General features: G+C 45.4%; 1 protein-coding gene across 1 annotated transcript in view; it reads left to right on the forward strand.

Annotated features, from left to right (window-relative positions):
* The window catches only part of NUP93 (nucleoporin 93), a 118,998-nt gene that overhangs the window by 96,575 nt on the left and 6,629 nt on the right, over positions 1–15,794 (forward strand). Inside the window, exons 8-17 of the mRNA XM_006148401.2 lie at positions 573–712; positions 5,279–5,411; positions 6,817–6,974; positions 8,327–8,492; positions 8,794–8,887; positions 9,894–10,085; positions 10,796–10,922; positions 11,038–11,110; positions 11,388–11,432; positions 12,968–13,084. Coding sequence (XP_006148463.1) covers positions 573–712; positions 5,279–5,411; positions 6,817–6,974; positions 8,327–8,492; positions 8,794–8,887; positions 9,894–10,085; positions 10,796–10,922; positions 11,038–11,110; positions 11,388–11,432; positions 12,968–13,084 — 1,245 coding nt within the window. The remainder of the gene's footprint in view (positions 1–572; positions 713–5,278; positions 5,412–6,816; positions 6,975–8,326; positions 8,493–8,793; positions 8,888–9,893; positions 10,086–10,795; positions 10,923–11,037; positions 11,111–11,387; positions 11,433–12,967; positions 13,085–15,794) is intronic.

The following is a 15,794-nucleotide window of genomic DNA, read 5'->3' on the forward strand; positions in this document are numbered from 1 at the left end:
GCTCTTCCTGGGAGGCGTCTTTTGAGGGGAGTGAGTGGGAAGGAAAATGGGAGGCTGTGACGCTCACAAAATGGACTCAGAGCAGTGGCCCCTGGCGAGTCTTTGGGAGGACAAAACCTGTATTATTTAGGTTAAGCTCGTATTCTAAGCCTTAAGAAACTCAAATAACCTTGTAAAGACTGAAATACAGCTCTTTGAGTTTAAACTCCTAGAGCTTTGGACAATTATAAATGTATTCACTCTCTCTTAAGGAATAACCTACCGAGAGTCAGTGTTCTTGGCACTTTTATGTAATTTTAATTACGTAGGTGGTATGTCAGACCTGGAATAGTAATTGATCTGAAAACCAATTCAGAGCAGGGGTAGGGGGTAGCCACTGGTGCATGGAGTTCCAGAGTCTGGCAGGGCAGGGGTGTATCTTCTATACTGCGCTTAAGCCTGGGGGCCTCAGACAGAAGACATTAATCTCATCCCCTTCTCATCCCGTGTGCCTTTGAGGTCAGGGTGCCACGGGGAGCCACTGATTTCTCCAGCCCAGCAGCATGGTCACATGCAGTCTTATTTTTGCATAGAGCATTTCTGACATGTGGACCATGGTGAAGCAAATGACAAACGTGATGTTAGCACCGGCGACAGATGCCCTGAAGAGCCGCAGCAGCGTGGAAGTGCGCATGGAGTTTGTCAGGCAGGCCCTGGGTTACCTGGAGCAGAGGTAAGGCCACAACTGCGTGTGGAGTGTGACCACTTTCTGGGAGTTGCCTGCTTCTCGGGTCCTAAGTAGTCCTCAGGCTAAGAGCGCCAGCATAATTTAAACCAGACAGAACAAGGCTGAGAGGCGTAATCCCATTTCCAGAACTACTTCTCTCCCAGGGCTGTTCCTGCAGTGGCATAAAATCACACATGCAAAATGTTGTGAGCGAGAGCCCTGAAAGAGAGGTTGGGCTTCTTTTTTTCTTTCTTTACTCATCGTCCCTCAGTATGGAGAGATGAGAATTTTTAGGTCAGATCCTGTTTCCTGATGTGATTCAGCCATTACGCCTCAGGCTCTTGTATTTTTTTTTTTTTTTAATCAGAATTTTAATTTTGACTCCAGTATTAACACCTTCAAGCCTTCAGAAGACCCCTTTAACCTTATTTCCCTTCTAGCTCTTCTGGGTTAATTGCTGTGAGTCAGGGTCCTTCTCAGCTGCTAATGCCTGTGATTGGTGCTCGAGATTCTCTGCCACCCCTCACTAATCCAAATTGGTCGCTGAAGGGTCTGTGGTGGTGCCCTTGGACCCTGACTGTTGTCCCCTTCATTAGGAGGGTCTGTGCCATTCAGCACTCCCTGCGGACCCTCCTTCCAACTCTGAATCGGCCAGCAGGGCTTGTCACAAACGTTCGACAGAGTCTCTTTATTTCAGGGACAGGGTGCTGGGCCTCTCCTTGCTGGCCCAAGAAGAGAAAGCCAAGTTGAATCCACTTTCTGAATCACGGCCCTCTGTCACTGAGCCTCTGCAGCTGCCAGCAGACTTGCAGTGTGCTCACCCTTTGTCAACAAAATAATGCTTCATTAGGAAGTCAGGAGATTGCCTTGGATCAGCCGAAGCATTCAGACTCAGTACAGCAGGGAGTAGCTTTCTCTACCAAGTACTGTGTTAATGGTACAATAGCTCCAGGAAATAAATACCGTCAGACATATTATACGCCCTAGTTTCCATCCCCTTGCTAAGAAAAACCTGGAATTCCAAGTGGATTTTTATTTCGCTAGCATGGACGTAAATGGCTTATAAAATAATTCATCAGACTTTGGCTAAATTTTTGTAGTTTTTGGGTTTTACTGATCCTTGGCCATAAAGAACCTAATGTATGTAGTAGTATTTATTTCTTATAATTTAGCAAAATATGAATTAGAATGTCTATATATTTCATAAAAAGCTTCAGAAAGTTTTTTTTTTAATTGATGTAAGTATATGATTACTCATGAGTACTTTTAGTTTTAAAAAATGATCTTACTCCTTTAATTCCTGTAATACCACTTAAAGCTCTTTGGCAGTTTCCTGTTTACAGTTGGTGTAACCTTATTTTCCTGTCCATTTCAGTAGCATCTCTCTCTGATGGCATCCTTTTTAAAGATTCATTGTTAACTTAAAAAAAAATTTTTTTTCTTTTCTCTTGAGAGAGCACATCTATAAGGGAGGGAGGGAGAGAGGAGCACCCTCCCAGGTTCTGGTCATGCCACTATCCCCCCCACCCCCAGTCCTCCAGCCCGTTGGATCTTGGGCACTCATGTATCTGTCCATGATGGTTCAGGCTTCATGGGGAGGGCCAGCAATTTGAGCCAAGGTCGCTAGCCGTGTGGTATCGAGCTTCTCCTGAGCAGTACATTACCACTGCACCACAGCCAGCCCCATTGTCACCTCTTGACAGGAGGGGTATTTTAGAATAATTATACTCAGCTTTACAAGTATTTTTGCTGATACAAATCTACTGGCAGTGTACATAAAATATTTCAAGTGCTATAATGCTCCAGATGACAACGTAATCCTGGTTCCAAATAAGTGTTCAAGTGTAAGGCTGAAACACTGAGAAAACACAGGATTGGTCTCTCTCTTCCCTATCGGATGCCAGGATTTGAGGGTGGCTCTGTCTAGTAGCCCTTCTGGAGTTTAGGTTTCTTCTTCAACTTAGGCCCTTTCCAATTCATGAATTGGCTTGATTGAAGCTGGAAGAGACCTTAGTGGGTGTCTGTCCTGGCTGCTACAAGCATATCCAATCTCTAGTTTTAAATACTTCATATTTATATACTCTTTATATTTGTTGAATTAAATTTTATTTTTTATGCCAGCCTGCGGCCTGATGGTTAAATGTTTTGGATTCCTCATGGCCGACTGCGTGGTTTGAGTTCAAACCTGGTAGCTTGAAAAACATGCTGGGTGTGTGTGCATGCCTATCCAAAAACCACTAAAGGAGGAAGAAATAGAGGAGAAGGGATCCCTGCATGACTATGCCCAATGGGGGGTGCTTTCTTACTTTCCTTCTCTCTTTCTCTCTGGCACATATTCTCTGGCAAGATTTTTTAAAATTAATTAATTAGTTAATTTTTTGGAGAGCGTTTTTGCTATAGGGCATGTGCACTTGCCAGAAAGATAGAGACAGAGAGACAGAAAGTGAGAAATCACCCCTCAGGGGGATGGCCATCCACGATCCCTTCTCCTCCATTCTCCTCTTGGGATCTTGGGCACCCACACACAGGTGCCCGATGTGAGTTTAAGTCACTGGGTCCGGGGCTCAAACTGTGGTCGACTACATGAGAGTCCAGCGACATAGCCATTATGCCATCTGTTGGTCCCTTTACATTTATTTTTTATTATAAAAGTGATACACGTTTATTGTCGGAACTTAGGAAGAGACCAAAGGAAAAAAGCAAAGTCCCCTATACTTCATATACAGAAGTTCCTATTAACCATGTTATATTTCTTTCCTTTTTTTGTTTAATCTTATTTTTTTTAACACAACAGTGATTCAGTAGTATTTATATAATTTGGCTTTTAATTTTTTGTCAATATCAATTTTTTATAACAATAAATTTTCATTAAATCTATATTCTATTGGCATTTTAGATGGTTTTTCTCACTCTTTCATTCACTCTCTCTGTTATCGTACTTAATCTGGTGTTGAACATTCTTACCTATATGGAACATCTGACTCTTTGAAGCAATCTGTTTTATTTTGGACAGGAACATATTTAGAAAGTTCCTGAGTATATTAATGGCATATTTGGGTATCTATAATTTGGACCATCTAATCATGATAACCACTGAAGAAGACCTTAAGAAGCATGCTAGCAAGTAAGAGGGAATGATAGAAAATCCTCATTTCGCAACCACCAGTGTAATCACTGGTTCAGCAAGGACCGTCCGTGGGTCACTTGACTAACGTCACTGGGTTAAAGATTGTTGACAGACATTCTGTTCACATTACCTCTGAGAATTACTCCATAGATTAGTTAATAGTTACTAAAGGAAGAATACTAAATTCGAATGAAGGAATCTTGTGGACAGCATCTTTTTTTTTTTTTTTTAAGAGATTTTCACTGTAGGGCGCGTGCGCTCGCCAGACAGACAGAGAGAGACATAGAGACAGAAAGCGAGAAATCACCCCCCAGCGGGGATGGTCACGCCGCAATCCCTTCTCCTCCATTCTCCTCTCGGGATCTTGGGCACGCACGCACACGCGCCCAGCGTGAGTTTTAAGCCACCGGGTCCAGGACACGAACCGCGGTCGACTACGTGGGAGTCCAGCGACATAGCCATACACTAACTGCTGGTTCCCGTGGACAGCATCTTTTAACCAAGTGAATCAAATCTCTCGTTTCCAGTAATCACCTGCCTTCTTGTGGGACTCGGTAGAAGTACCAGGTTCGCTGTGTGGGTTTTTGGCAGAGCATTTGAACTTGAATCAGAAGGAAATAACTCAGCTTGTGGGACGTTCTACTAGACAGCTGGCCTGGATTCTTTAAAAAAACAGTCAATGACATGAGAGAGAGAAGGTCATAGACTTACCCTACATTAAGGGAAATGAAAGTGGCATGACAACTAAATACCATTTATTTCCTTGATTAAGTCCTGGATTAAAAAAGAAAGCTGTAAATGACTTTATTAAGAAACTTGAATATGGGTTATATTTTAGCTAATAATAGTATATCGGTGTTAAATTTCTTGGTGTCATAATGTATTGAGGTTAGGTAGGATGGTGGCCTAATTCTTAGGAGCCACATGGGGGGAACCCCTAATTTCTATAGGATATTTTCAGATGTTCCCCCCAAAATCATGTGTGCATTTGTGTGTGTGTGTGTGAAAGATAGAGAAAACATGCATGCATGTGTTAACAGTTGGTAAATATAGGTAAAGGGCATATGGACATTCACTGAATTATTCTTAACTTTTCATGGGTTTGAAGTTTTTCAAAGTAAAGTTGTAAAAGAACCCACTTGAGTGTTCGACTGTAAAACTGGAATAATAATTCTGCATTATCAACTCATGATGCATTTGAAGTCCACAGTTGTGTTCTTCCAGCGATTCTTTGACTCTCTGCCGTGATGAGAAATTTTTACAGTGACCACTGCCCACTGAGTGAATGATGTGGTTTGCTTCATTACATGTATATTGTACCCTCTTCTGTGTTAGGCTTGAAGTCCAGGCCCTGCCCTGTGGAGTCAGTCTAATGTCGTGATACAGACATAAATGCGTGTGATCTATTTCCAGTCTCCCTCATTCTTCCTTTACATTTTTTCTAGTTATAAGAATTACACCCTTGTGACTGTCTTCGGAAACCTGCATCAGGCCCAGCTGGGTGGGGTGCCTGGGACTTACCAGTTGGTTCGAAGTTTCCTGAACATTAAACTTCCAGCCCCCTTGCCTGGACTTCAGGTACTAGCAACTTTCTCTGTGTGATCAGTTACACACCAGAACAGTTGCTCCCAAATAGACAATTCCAGTTCAAATGAGGCTGTGTGTGGACACTGCTAAATGGAGAAGACAGAGGTGAGTAAGGATCAAAGCTAAGAGAGCTCTTAGGAGACCTATAGTGGAGGAGTCCAGGTGAGTGATGGTGGTTGCTTAGCCATGGGTGGCAAACAGTGCAGGAGGGAGGGAGCTGTCATTGGGTTCTGGGGACATTTTGAAAGTCAAGATGATAGAACTTGCTGAAGACTTGGCTATGGGTGTGAGAGGCAGAGCCAGGGATGACTTCTGTGATTTCCGGCTAAGCCAGCTGGAAGAATGGGGTTGGATATGGTTTCTAGGATGTGGCCCATCTTCTCAGCTCACCGTTTAGTTGGGGAGTGATCTTGCAAAGTGCTAAATGAGCTTTGTCCTAAGGCCTGGAGGGTTACAGAGGAGCTTCTTAAAGGAGGCGAAGTTCACACTTGCTTTTAAAGAACAACCTGAGATCTTGGAAGAGGGTATGTCAAGAGGAGAGAACAGCCTGAGCAAATGCACAGAGTAGGGAAGAGTATCTGGAGCATGGAGTGTGCAGTCGGGTGTGGCAAGCTTGAGGCTAGCTGGTGAAGGCCTTGAGTGCCAGGTAAGCACTTTGGACTGACACAGCTCAAAGGAGTTTATGTGGGCAAGCACAACATTTGGATCTAGGTGTTAGTCCTGCCAGAGGGGGCAAGAAAGGAGGTCTTAGGGCTGCTTCTCTGGAGGAGTTGGGCAAAAGTGGAGAGAGAAGGGTTAGCACAGGTCTGCTGTGTAGACAAGGGAACCCCAAATTTAGGACAGATGAGCTGTAGCACTGGGAGAGTGGGAGCAGAACTGCCTCGAGATCCCTGGTGCCTGGCAGCATCTGACACAAGATACTCAGTAAGTGAATGAGCGATAAATGAAAGATTAGTTAATAATGAGTAGGTAAGATCTTCTAAACTTGAAGATAATAATGATAGTCTCTGATTGGCTAGTGATGCCTCTAGCCTTTGTTTAGTGAGGGTTGGAGATGCACATGTCTGTGAGTTACCATAGAACACTTCACCCAGTTACTGCAGGCCACAGGATTCATGGAGAAACTGCAGGGCTGGCTCTGGGTCAGATGAGGTATGTAGCCCTTTAGACGAAAGGCTCTAGAGTCACACTGCTACTTCTCAACTTATCTTGGACAAACTACATGATCTAACCTCCCCATACTTCAGTTTCCTTCTGGAACAACGGGGAGGAGGAGGAAACTGTTAATGGCTTTTACCTCATGGTGGTGTTGTAAAGATTAAATGAGATAGGGGAGAGCTGGGTGTCTCAGTTAGCTTCTGTCTGTCTTTGTGAGCATCTGTCTTTCCTCTTTTAGGATGGAGAGGTGGAAGGCCATCCTGTGTGGGCATTAATTTATTACTGCATGCGTTGTGGAGACCTGCATGCAGCTTCACAGGTGGTTAATCGAGCCCAGCACCAGCTTGGAGAGTTTAAAACCTGGTTCCAGGAGTACATGAGCAGCAAGGACAGAAGGTACAGTGAGCAAGGTGGCACAGCAAGGGAGGCCACGTAGTCAGAGAGGTGGCCTCCACTGTCATTGTTCTCTTCTTCCTGCACGTGGCTCAAAATAAGTTTGTGCGTGGGAGAAAAGAACATTTCGAAAGCAAATCGGGGTCTGTTGGGAATAACAATTGAAACCACTAAGAGAACCGCAGTCTGACACTGACATGTAGCTACACATGCATCTGTGTTTGGGAGTGTGACTTCACTTACTGTATAAAGCCAAGCACATCAAGAGTACTTCATACAATGGGACTTTTTTGGGACCAGCAGATGGTGTAATGGTTACATTGCTGGACTCCCACATAGTCAGCCGCAGTTTGAGTCTCAGACCTGGTGGCTTCAAACTCGGGCTGGATGCCCAAAATCCCAAGAGGAGAATGGAGAAGGGATTGCGGCATGGCCATCCCCCCTGGGGGGTGGTTTCTCGCTTTCTGTTTCTGTCTTTCTGGTGAACACACATGCCCGATAGCAAAAACCTCTCCAAATGAATGAATGAATGAATGAATGGAAAAAAAACGAGATTTTTTTCCCTGTTACACTTCACTTGCTAATGTAGTACTTTTCTGGCCAACCCATTGTGAAATATGTTATCATTGATTTCATAGCTCAAAGGCTAGAATTTGAAGTTTGTAATCTTGAAATACAATCATTGAATTAATTCACTAAGTTTTTTTTAACAAAATGTTTTCTTGGATTAAGAACTACTAAACATTTGTTTTCCTCTAGATTTTGTTAATGTAATTTCACTGGTTTATATATATATATATATATATAAAGAAATGAGAAGAAATAAGGTTGATTACTCCACTTGTTCCTGTGAAAAACTTGAGATATTTTTCTTGGCAGTGTTAATAACACCATGTCTCAAACTGCAAGCTCCTGTCTTGTTCACGTTAAAGTGTAAAGTTGGGTTACGCTTTAGGGTTCTCCCAGAAGGAGACCCCAAGGGAAGGATTTGAATGTCAATGTTTTGGGGGGAGGTGATCCTACATGAATAAAGGAATATGGCAGCCAGAGTGGGAGCTAAGGACTCATTTCTGTTTGTCATGGCTTGAAGGCTGCTAGGGGGTAGAGTGAGATCCTCCTTCCCCAGCATCCCTGACTGTCCCTGAATGCCTCAGCGACCAGCAGAGCCGGTGGGCCGAGAGATGTGGGTGCTGGTGGTCACAGATCTGGTAAAGTCCTACTGCCCAGCAGGTAGAGCAGACCGTGTCTTTACCCTGGTTGAAGGGAGGCTTCATAACTGGGATCTGGAGTGCTTCTAGATGCCCTTGAGGATCTCCACTAAGTGAGTCTATCTGCCTGTCCCTTTATATCTGTAGGTTATCCCCTGCTACAGAAAATAAGCTCCGGCTGCATTACCGCAGGGCCCTCAGGAACAACACAGACCCCTACAAGCGGGCCGTGTACTGCATCATTGGCAGGTGCGATGTCACTGACAACCAGAGCGAAGTGGCGGACAAAACCGAGGACTACTTGTGGCTGAAGGCAAGCTGTGCTTCCCTTGCCCAAGCAGGGCTTTCCCCCCTTCCCTCTGCTCATGTTCTCCACACAGATTTTTACCCGCATTACCTACATTACTGTAGGATGCCAGCTAAGTGATCAGAGCCCGTGGATTTCCTGTCTCCTGGTCTCACTCTTTAATCGTGTAATTCCCAGCTAATAACCGGAGCTTTGCCGCAGCCTCCAGCCCACAGCTTCGAAAGCGGCCGCTGAGCAGGCTTAGCTCTGCACCACGTGGCTCAGGACCTAGTTTATACCAATGCGTGTGTTTCTCTTGGGGATTTAGTTGAACCAAGTGTGTTTTGATGACGACGGCACCAGCTCCCCACAAGACAGACTCACTCTGTCACAGTTCCAGAAACAGTTGTTGGAAGACTATGGTAAGATCCTGGACACAGCCACCTTCTCTTCCCTGTCACTAAAGGCAGTTACCTACTTTGCCTTGGGGAAACAACTTTCATCTCTGAACTGTCTTTCAAAATCCCTCTGGATCCTCAAGACAAAACGTAACAAATTCAGAGGATTATATTTGACTGATATAATAAGCATTTTCTATGATTTATTATTTTAAGAAAATTTTTGCCAGAGAGCGTGTGCGCATGCCAGAAGGTAGGGGACCGGTGGGGGAGTAAGAAAGCATTTCTCATTGAGAATGGCCAGGCCACATCCCTTCTCCATCTCTCCCTCCTTTCCGGGTCTTGGCGTGCACACACCTGGTGTGTTTCTCAAGCTGCTGGGTCCAGGACTCAAACTGCACAGTCAGCCATGTCAGCTCCAGCTGCCTTAACCACCACACCACGGGCTGGCCCTGTTTTCTCTAATTTCTTGAACTGCTTGGTAGATACTTGCTCAGAAAGAGAGAGAAAGACAACTTACCTGTTGCTTCCTAGTAAATCATGCCAGTGACTCTGAGCACAAAGGAAAGAGAAACATCCTTTCTTCCTTTTCCCCCTTCATCGTTTAAAATTTCTGGGAAAAGATTGCAACTAGTGGCTAGCAGTTGTTTAATTAAGATTTCTCTGAATGTGCATGAGCTGAAGCATCTCTGAAATACTCATTTCTCTCCTTAGTGACTCTTAGGAAGGTAGGAGAGATAGCCCTTTGGCTCTCTCTTTAAGGTTCTTAACTCTGATTCTGCCCCACCTACTGCACGCGGTTTGGGCTCTTGACCACAACCCTGCGTGCAGTTGTGTTGTGAGGTCTGGAGGAGGAGGAGGAACCAGGTCACGTTGCACATGGTGGCGCTGTGCTCTGCCCCCTTGGATAGTTCAGGCTCATGCTGGTGCTTTCTTCCTCCCACACGTCCTGTAGGAACACGGGCCTGGGGGTTGGGGGTGCTGGCATGCAGCTGCCTTCTGAGTCAGTATTCCCTCCTGTGCCCCCCAGGCGAGTCCCACTTTACGGTGAACCAGCAGCCCTTCCTCTACTTCCAAGTACTGTTCCTGACGGCGCAGTTCGAAGCTGCCATCGCCTTCCTCTTCCGCATGGAGCGGCTGCGGTGCCATGCTGTCCATGTGGCCCTGGTGCTGTTTGAGCTGAAGCTGCTTTTAAAATCCTCAGGGCAGAGTGCTCAGCTCCGTGAGTATTCGTGCCTGGCTGACAGTGGGGTGAGCTCACACACGCCCTGTCTTGTTGCGGTGACGCAGAACCTCACCAGTAAGGATCTGGGCAGGTGGTTCCAGTCACCCTGGAGCATCATAGACAGCAGAGCCTGTCAGCTGAGCAGTGTTAGGGCTCTTTCATTTTTCTCCTGTGAGCATTCCCTGGGGTGTCAGATATGTAAAATGCTATGCAAAGGGCTCAGCTTGTGGCCATTCAGTCCGAGTTCCTGGAGATAGTGCAGGAGAAGCAGCTCCTGGGGTCATGAGCGTGGTTCCCATCAGGGCTCTGGCTTTCCTGCCACCGGAATCCCTGGTTTCCATCTTATGGAGTTATCTTATGCTATCTGCATGGGATGGGGGAGTCAGGAGAGAGACAAAGTCAGTGTGGGCAAATAGCTGTGGGTTCTTTATTAGTACAGCAGAATTTCCCCAGAGCACATGCCACCATCGTTTTTTTCAATGACCAGTATGCTGCTCTCTTACTATGGAATGCCATTTTCTCTGCTCTACATGCAGAGAAGATGAGGGTGGAGTGTTAAGGGGGACTGGCCAAAGCTTACATTGCCACACACTGGCTGGGCTGGAAGAGTAGACACTGCCGGGTTTATGGATTCAGCTTCCAGCCGTCCCTGGGTTGCATGTGTCAGAGGAGCGGTGGGTTGTGACCATTCTGCCCACATGTTACAGTCAGCCACGAGCCTGGTGACTCTCCTTGCATGCGACGACTGAACTTTGTGCGGCTACTCATGCTCTACACCCGGAAGTTTGAGTCCACAGACCCAAGGGAGGCCCTCCAGTACTTTTACTTCCTCAGGTAAAATTCGCTTTTGGCCACTTTCTTCAGCTAGCTGTGATTTCTGCCAGTCTGAGAATAGCTAAGAAAGCCCTGAGTCCATACCCGAAACTGAGGTGCGTTTGTCCCCTGACAGGGATGAGAAGGACAGTCAAGGAGAGAACATGTTCCTGCGCTGCGTGAGTGAGCTTGTGATAGAGAGTCGAGAGGTACGTCAGTGTCCCTTTCTGCTGCCCGCTGTCGTGTCCCTGTCGTGCTAATGCAGTACTGGGGGTTTACCTCTGTATGTCATAGGGAATGTGGCCTAGGCAAGTGTCTGAGTTTTCTGATCTCTAACAGTGAAAACACTGACTTGAGTCTCACCGGTTGCTAGTTTAATATTTTTCCTATCTTCCGCATTTCTTCTCTTCTTTTGTCGTGGAAGAGTTGTGGATTATGTTTGCATCCAGACTAGTAAACTGAGTAAACTTTTGTTTTCCTCCACAGTTCGATATGATTCTTGGGAAACTGGAGAATGATGGCAGTAGAAAGGTGGGTTAAATGTATCCCCAGAAAAACACTAGTTTACATTTAGGGACTTAAAAATGTGTACAGAATCCAGCTACATTTTGGGATGCAGGGTATTAAAAGATGCAAGTCTGAACAGAGTTGCGTAGTTTAAAAGCAAACAGAATAAAACAGAATAAAAATCACAGGACCAGATGATGACCTTGATTTTATATGCATTTATATCCTTCCTTAACATATGTAAATTGGCGTTCGGTAGCTTTTTTATTCTGTTCAGAATATTCATCTGTTCACGCCTGCCATTTTTTGAGCTGAAACACTATCTCTGACACTTTGCTCAGAAAATATGTGAGCAGAAGAAATTGATTACTGCCCTACTCCCCAGATGGAGAAATTAGAAATGCACTTAACCTTTCTTAAAACATAGTGTTGGAGGGCTCAGAGCTCTGTACCAGCCCTGGAAATGCTGCTGTTTCCAGGAGCCTTAGTTGCTCCACTAAGATCCATCATGGCTAGTGGTCATTGTAGCAGCTGGGCATGGATCCTATTTCCAGGGACCAGTCCTGACCCCAGCTTTCTATGTAGCCTTAAGAAAATCACGTGCCCCCTGAGTGACTCTTTTGACTTGTAAAAATGGATGGCTTGGCTTGGTGATCTCGAGATGAGCGCACATGGCCTGTACCATCCAGCTGAGACGAGGCTGGGAAGTCCTGGAGTAGCCCGTGTTACTGAGCTACGACAGTTGCAGGCACTGCGCTGAGCCTTTGCATGCCGTTTCTCATTTCATTGCCACAGTAACCCAACAAAGCAGGAACCATTGCTATCTACTTTACAAGCAAGTGGAGACAGGGTATCTATGTTCTTAAAGATCACACAGTTAGTAAGAAGGGGAATTCGAACCTAGTCCTGCTGACTTCAGAGCCCACATTCTTTATTGATCTCCTGGGCTGCCTCCAGAGTGGCAGGCCAGGTCATCCCGGCTTGGTCTGGCCCCAGGAGCCAGAATGGCCAGAGACCTCAGACAGTCTGCTTTCACTCTCCCTGGACTCCCGTGGCCCCTCTCGTCTTATGAACGCTTGGTTTTTGATCGTGGTGGTTTTTTTCAATGTCCTGACACCACTTGCCATATGTTATTTTCAGCACCAAGCTTCCTTTGCCATCTATCTTAGCAAGCAAATCCAAAATCTTGTAGTAGTTTCCTCTAAGTCTCCTGATTTTCTTTCCTCATTCCTACTCATGAGCAATTTTAAAGTCACTGATAATTTCACCTACTCTGGGTCATTCTGGAAAATTGGAAACACAGATGTCTCGTTGCTGACTCCTCTGTGCTTCTAGCAAGTCTACCTCTTTGTGTGTGGTTTCCTCGGTCTCTTTCATAGTTTTAATAGGACTTTATGTCTTTAAGAAAGCCAGAGTCTAGCTGATAAAATGCGTTGCCTAGGGCAAATATTTTTCGGTTAAAAGTAGGTTTTTGGATCCCAGTTGCTTCTCTGTGTTTAAAATAATTGCTCTGTGCACCCGTCTCTCTCTTCCTCACCCTCCATAATTTGTCTTGTCAGCCTGGAGTCATAGATAAGTTTACTAGTGACACAAAGCCTATTATCAACAAAGTTGCTTCCGTGGCAGAAAATAAAGGACTGTTTGAAGAAGCCGCAAAGCTTTATGACCTTGCCAAGGTAAAATGTGCTCTTTTCCTCCTCCTGCACGAACAAGATGTGTTGGCCTTTTGGCATTAAATGCACAAACATTTTGACACTGTCGTAGCCCTCTCGCTGCTGAGGCATTTTCTCCTAGCACTGGGGCAGTTAATTGTCCAGTCAGGGTAAATCCCATTTTACAGAATGATTTCTGCCTGTGAAATACTTCTAGCCAGGCGGGAACAACACACTGAGAGGAGGTCTTACAGGCATTGAACGGTGTCTCTGTAGGCAGCAAAATAAGCATCCATCGCAGTTCAGTGGAGAAGCTGCTGGGGAAAATGCCTCGGTGCTTATCCCGTGGGCAGCCACAGGACGCCGGCAAATACTGAGTGTGAGAAAATAATGCCACGGCTGGGGTGTTCTGGGAGAACTAGAAAATACTTCTCTATGTGAGGGTATGACTGCGGATGATTGCATGACATAGAAAAGATTGCATTCTCTCCTTTTATCAACTGAGGAAAGTACGCAAGGAGGGGTTTATAATTCATGGGTTTAAAAAAAAAAACATGTATTGATTAGAGCATAATTAAGATATAAAAATACAGGGGCTGGCAAGGGGAGTAGTGGCTAAGGGTGCTGGACTCCCACATGGCCGACTGTGGTTCAAGTCCCAGACCTGGCGGCTTCGTTTTTCACTCTCCACGCCCCCGGCCATCTATGGTCAAATTTAAATAAATAAAGTTAAATATAAAAAACAATTCTTTTTTTAAAAAAGATATAGAAATACATAAGGATAGTAAGTGTACAATGCGGTAAATTTTCAAAGTTATATACATTTATGTAGCCACCACTCAGATTAAGATAATGGAACATGCCATCTTTTACCCCAGGAAGTTCCCTCTTTGGTTTTGGTCAGTTTTCCTTTTACTGACTTGTTTCTTTACTTTTAAAAACACGTGCAGAATGCTGACAAGGTGCTGGAGCTGATGAACAAACTGCTGAGCCCCGTCGTGCCCCAGATCAGTGCGCCACAGTGCAACAAGGAGAGGCTGAAGAACATGGCCCTCTCCATCGCTGAACGGTACAGCTGGGAGCTGCTCCTGGGACCCTGAGGGTGCCAGGGCCAGTGCCAGGCCACACGTGCCACCCGGATATATGTTCAGCTTCATTGAAGTGCCAGCAAACAGTTTCCAAAGCTTTGCTCAGAAAATATGTGAGCAGAAGAAATTGATTACTGCCCTACTCCCCAGATGGAGAAATTAGAAATGCACTTAACCTTTCTTAAAACATAGTGTTGGAGGGCTCAGAGCTCTGTACCAGCCCTGGAAATGCTGCTGTTTCCAGGAGCCTTAGTTGCTCCACTAAGATCCATCATGGCTAGTGGTCATTGTAGCAGCTGGGCATGGATCCTATTTCCAGGGACCAGTCCTGACCCCAGCTTTCTATGTAGCCTTAAGAAAATCACGTGCCCCCTGAGTGACTCTTTTGACTTGTAAAAATGGATGGCTTGGCTTGGTGATCTCGAGATGAGCGCACATGGCCTGTACCATCCAGCTGAGACGAGGCTGGGAAGTCCTGGAGTAGCCCGTGTTACTGAGCTACGACAGTTGCAGGCACTGCGCTGAGCCTTTGCATGCCGTTTCTCATTTCATTGCCACAGTAACCCAACAAAGCAGGAACCATTGCTATCTACTTTACAAGCAAGTGGAGACAGGGTATCTATGTTCTTAAAGATCACACAGTTAGTAAGAAGGGGAATTCGAACCTAGTCCTGCTGACTTCAGAGCCCACATTCTTTATTGATCTCCTGGGCTGCCTCCAGAGTGGCAGGCCAGGTCATCCCGGCTTGGTCTGGCCCCAGGAGCCAGAATGGCCAGAGACCTCAGACAGTCTGCTTTCACTCTCCCTGGACTCCCGTGGCCCCTCTCGTCTTATGAACGCTTGGTTTTTGATCGTGGTGGTTTTTTTCAATGTCCTGACACCACTTGCCATATGTTATTTTCAGCACCAAGCTTCCTTTGCCATCTATCTTAGCAAGCAAATCCAAAATCTTGTAGTAGTTTCCTCTAAGTCTCCTGATTTTCTTTCCTCATTCCTACTCATGAGCAATTTTAAAGTCACTGATAATTTCACCTACTCTGGGTCATTCTGGAAAATTGGAAACACAGATGTCTCGTTGCTGACTCCTCTGTGCTTCTAGCAAGTCTACCTCTTTGTGTGTGGTTTCCTCGGTCTCTTTCATAGTTTTAATAGGACTTTATGTCTTTAAGAAAGCCAGAGTCTAGCTGATAAAATGCGTTGCCTAGGGCAAATATTTTTCGGTTAAAAGTAGGTTTTTGGATCCCAGTTGCTTCTCTGTGTTTAAAATAATTGCTCTGTGCACCCGTCTCTCTCTTCCTCACCCTCCATAATTTGTCTTGTCAGCCTGGAGTCATAGATAAGTTTACTAGTGACACAAAGCCTATTATCAACAAAGTTGCTTCCGTGGCAGAAAATAAAGGACTGTTTGAAGAAGCCGCAAAGCTTTATGACCTTGCCAAGGTAAAATGTGCTCTTTTCCTCCTCCTGCACGAACAAGATGTGTTGGCCTTTTGGCATTAAATGCACAAACATTTTGACACTGTCGTAGCCCTCTCGCTGCTGAGGCATTTTCTCCTAGCACTGGGGCAGTTAATTGTCCAGTCAGGGTAAATCCCATTTTACAGAATGATTTCTGCCTGTGAAATACTTCTAGCCAGGCGGGAAC

Source organism: Tupaia chinensis, unplaced genomic scaffold (genome assembly GCF_000334495.1).
Source record: "Tupaia chinensis unplaced genomic scaffold, TupChi_1.0 Scaffold000235_1, whole genome shotgun sequence".
Taxonomy (NCBI): Eukaryota; Metazoa; Chordata; class Mammalia; order Scandentia; family Tupaiidae; genus Tupaia; species Tupaia belangeri.